At 35.2% G+C, this 4,911-nt stretch overlaps 1 protein-coding gene across 1 annotated transcript; it reads left to right on the top strand.

The window, feature by feature from the left end:
- The first annotated feature begins 1,369 nt into the window (after window positions 1–1,369).
- On the top strand, window positions 1,370–4,118 carry LOC104211657 (F-box/kelch-repeat protein At3g23880-like). Its single transcript, XM_009760747.2, has 3 exons — window positions 1,370–1,755; window positions 1,858–1,904; window positions 2,749–4,118. The coding sequence occupies exons 1-3, from the start codon at window positions 1,467–1,469 to the stop codon at window positions 3,874–3,876; spliced, it is 1,464 nt and encodes a 487-aa protein (XP_009759049.1). The 5' UTR covers window positions 1,370–1,466; the 3' UTR covers window positions 3,877–4,118.
- The last annotated feature ends 793 nt before the right edge of the window (window positions 4,119–4,911 follow it).

Here is a 4,911-nt window from a genome sequence, read left to right as displayed (position 1 = left end):
GACATATCCATTTTCCACAAAACCTCAGAATACTTCTACAGACAACTATAAGAACTATGCATACAACAATTGAAGACATGACACAACCTTTAGAAAGATATATAACACATAAAATTTATTGTCACCTGTTAAGCATATTGTCAAGCGTTTTAACTACATCAAAGTTCTCCTTTGTTTAAACAAAATATCATTAGGTACTCTATTCTTTATAGCTATCACAATGCATCAGAGAACTCATACAATGACAGTAAATACACAGATTGTAGGATTGGCCACATCAAACACAATAACATAATATGCAAGATCGATTAGTGGTTAATAGTTCCTTTTTACAATAAAAATGCAAATAAAGAACAAGGAATGCATCAATGACAATCAACTAAACTTATTTACCTCTAATACAACAATACTATTTTATGAATCATATAACTAATAGAGATATGTGCTCCTTACCATACATCAAAGAAATGAAAGCCATCGACAAACCCAAAATTTTCTCAAATTTGTCTTTGTCTTTCATCTCTGCTTCCAAAAGGTAAAATCATTCCAACACCTTTAAAAGCATAAACAGATACATCAAGATCATTGAACCCACCAAATGCTTTAAGAACAACATCATCAATATACTCAAAGGGGTTAAGTGAGTAACTCAAATGGGAAACAACTCCAAATATCCCAGTCTTCCAGCTAATAATTACAATTGCGCATCATACCTCCATTGATTAAACAAATATGCCTATAAGTGTACGGTAACACAAATAATGTTAAAACATCTTCGAGTGACAAACAACAACCTAATAACATAAAAATTAAAAGTTTAAGGGAAAATAGTTAGGTGCTAAATTTTATCATGCATCTCATGTAACATGTTCACTGAAAACTGATGCTATAATAGTAACAATACCCAAATCAGAATAGTCAAATAATTAAAATCAAGCATCGACTTAACAAATAAAAGAAAAATGAGGTATTTTAAAGGAAATTGAAGAAAATACACAACCTAAAAGGTCTATACTCCGAGGTTATAGTTCCAACATGTATATCATCATCATTCTTAAAACATCATTCATTCAATGATCTAGAAAGGCTTAGGACAACCAAACACAGTGAGGATTCCTAGGATGTTGCTCTTCCTATAAGTTGGAGTATTATTGGTTTTTCCGTAAATGCACATGAATCGGAAGCTCCTCTCGATTCCCCTTATTAATAGTAGTAATATTATATATTATTTAATAAATATATATCATATCATATTATTTTTTAATTAGTATTATTATGATAAGATAAAGTAGTAAATAGTATAGTAGTAGAAAACTATAATATACTTAAAAGATACGAAAAAGGTGCATAGATGAGTCTCTGAGAATATGGACTTTCGTGCTAAACAATGGGAAAGGTTAAAATGGGTAGAACCGGGGCCCGACCGCCATTACCGACCCGATTCAGAAATATAAAGAACCCTAACTATGATTGTAAAGAGAAGCCCTAGCATTCAAATTGAAGCGCCACAAAAAAGTCAGAATCTTTCAATGAGACTGAAGATGACACAAATGAAGAAGAAGAAGAAGAAGTCCAATCCCAATGAGGGAAAATTAGCAAATAGTTTTGCTCCAAATATACAAAATTTGAAAAGTCAACAGAAGAAGAGGAAGAAATCTGTTGCAATGACAATAAAGGATAATCTTTTCAATCAAATTATTAGCAAAAGACAAAAGTTTAATGAGAAATCAGTGCTTCCCCATCCGATTTGCAAAGGTATCTGTTTCTTCGGCTGCTGCTGCTGTGTGTGTGTGTGTGTGTGTTTTTAATGCACCTGCACTATTTCAACTATAATTTTTTCCTAAAATGAAATTGCAGGGAAGAGCGTGTTGGATAATAATACAGAGCAGACGGATGTTGATAAGGTGAGTTCTGATTTCAAGCTGGTCTTACTTACTTACATACAATTGGGTTTAATTTGTTATTGGTTGGACTTAGATTTGTTAGACATTTCTCCAGGTTATGCTTAAAAACATTAAAGATAACATTTTTCAATCAAGATAATATGGCTAGCTAACAACGCCAATTATTCGTTGGAGTTCAGGGTGTTACTTACAATGAAGTTTAATTGTTGTTGGTTGGACTTAGGTTGACTTCTATGTGTGTTTGCTATGGCTAAGAGGTGTATTCCCGTGTTTAATTCACTTAAAATTGTTAATAAAGTGTATTAAACCCTCAGTGGGAAAACTTAGCAGTGCATTGTTTGGTGCTAAATAGAAAGAAAGGGAATAATGCATGCTATCACTGTAATATTTTCCTATCAGTGCTCGCTGGTATAGTCACCAGAATTCCCTGGAACCTTAGGGCACATCACCTTAGTGAGACAAAAACCGAAACAAATCACTACCAAACATCAATGGTTTCAATCACATAACTTTTGTGTCACCACTAGAAAAAATGTGAGACGATGGATTTATGCTTTTTCACTAAGTTATTTTGTCAAACTAGACACCACAACCACAGCCAGGGGCATCAAACATGTTGAAAATTCTTAAAGTACTTCCCTCATCTGTTGCCTATCTGCCCATTTGCCAAGTATTTTCATTTTTCTCCACTTGATATTTTCTTCTTTATTATTTGTTTGTAGTGAATACTAGACTGAAGAAATTAAGAAATTTCCAGGTTTATCTTTTCTGAACTCTTGGTTGAAATTGTCTTATTTATGTGTAGTTGAAAAAAAAATCTGATTACTTTTCCTTTCCTATCTAGGCCCTGGAAATTCACTTTGAAGAGGAAATTTTTATGAACATTCTCAGCACGTTACCCGTGCAGTCTCTTGTTCAATTAAAATGTGTTTCAAAATTTTGGAAGACATTAATATCCGATCCTTACTTTAAGATGAAGCATCTCAGTCATGCCAAGAATGACCCAAATTCCCAAAAACTTCTTCTTAGCCAAGATTCGCCTTATAAACATGATATGTATACCTTTTGTTGTTCTTTATCGTCGGCTCAACTGGTTGAGGATGAACAAAAACTTGATTGCCCTTTAAACTTCAAACCATCGGGTTGCAGAATGTATTGTTGTTGCAATGGGCTGTTTTTTCTTGGTGTTTATGATGGATCTTATGAGCACTTTTTGCTGTGGAACCCCTCCATAAGAGAATCAAGAGTACTTCCCCGTCCAGAGTATTTGAATAGATGTTCTACTTACGGAATCGGATATGACGTTACTAGTGATGACTATAAGATCCTTAAGATTGATGGGAATGTACTCGATAATTGCATAATGGCCTATGAAGTTCTTGAGTTGAAAAGTGGTTCTTGGAGAAATATTGGTAAGCATCCAGATGGGAGAATCGTTATGTCGTCACTTTGGGACCCTGTTATGTATCCTTTGGCATTTGTACACGGTGCATTCCATTGGCTTAGTGCGTACCAATATATGACTCGGTCATCTTATGGTTGTTATGTGGTGTCATTTACTGTTTCAAATGAGGTGTACGGAGAGATTCCCGTGCTAGAGCGAATGTGCTATGTATCCAACTCCGGGACCGACCAGCTTGGCATTTCAGAATTGGGAGGAATGATTTGCTTTCATTCTACTCATATTCATCAGGGGGAGTGTACTTTTAAGTTATGGGTCATGAAAGATTATGGTGTCAAGGAATCTTGGACTGAATTGCTTACAATAAAAGAAACTGGTCTTTTTTCAGTCCGACCGAAATACATGTTTGCGAATGGTGAAGTTTTACTGTCTTGTGGACGTCCGCAACAGTATGGTACGGTATTTAGGACATCCACAGGACCATTTGGATTATGGCCTCAACATTATGATACCTATCAAGAAGGATTTGCGTATACAGAAAGCTTGATCTCTCCTAAATTACTTACTTAGTATTTGTTTATGTATGAATGAGAACCTTTTTATTTTTTGCGGAAATCATGTAACATCTTTCCTTGTGCCTAGGGTCTATCGGAAATCTCTCTACCTTCGAGGTAGGGGTAATGTATGCGTATACACTACCCTCTCCAAATTCTACTTGTGGGATTATACTGAGTTTGTTTTTTTTGTCGTCGCTGGAAATCATGTACTAACTTATTTTGACAAGTTTATCTATTGCTTTCCATTTTAGCTTTCGACATGTATTCACAAGCGATATGAGCCATTTCTTTGCTACAGAAGAAGTGATTGAAACCTCATTTTTTTACCTATTTGTTTCTTGTCCAACTAACTGTTATGAGTAATGCATTTTTTAATTTTCAGCTGTAGTTAAGTGCAACTGTTCCTATAAATTGCATTCAGCAAATGTGACTTATATTCTTAAATTTTTTGCAATCGCTTCTTATCTCTTCTAACAAGTAACAATACCAATTCGTGTTTTGGACATGCTTTCTTACAAGCTAAGAACATGGGTTTTTCTTTTCTGCGCATTGACCATACTATACTGCGGATTTCAGCTTTTGCACCAAATTCCTTTAAGGGATATGTGTAATGAAAAAACAAAATAAATATTATACGTGAATGGCATTTGATTTCCATCCTTATTATAATTAATGAATGGAAATACAAAATTAATAGCTCTATTAAACTGTAATCCATGAAGGGATTGCAGAGTAGCAAAGAATTTGAGGATTTTTCCAAAAGTGAAAGACTAGAGTAGTAGACTGAAGAACAACAACAACAACAACAACAACAACCACCCAGTATAATCCCACTTAGTGAGGTCTGGGGAGGGTAGTGTGTACGCAGACCTTACCCCTACCCTGGGGTAGAGAGGCTGTTTCCAAATAGACCCTCGGCATCCTTCCCTCTAAGAACTTCCCACCTTGCTCTTGGAGAGACTCGAACTCACAACCTCTTGGTTGGAAGTGGAGGTTGCTTACCATCAGAGCAACCCCTCTTGTCCAAATAGTAGACTGAAGAAATTAA

The sequence above is a fragment of the Nicotiana sylvestris genome, chromosome 5 (genome assembly GCF_000393655.2).
Source record: "Nicotiana sylvestris chromosome 5, ASM39365v2, whole genome shotgun sequence".
Lineage (NCBI taxonomy): Eukaryota > Viridiplantae > Streptophyta > Magnoliopsida > Solanales > Solanaceae > Nicotiana > Nicotiana sylvestris.
The sequence above is the reverse complement of the archived record's forward strand: the minus strand, read 5'-3'. Positions and strand labels throughout refer to the sequence as shown.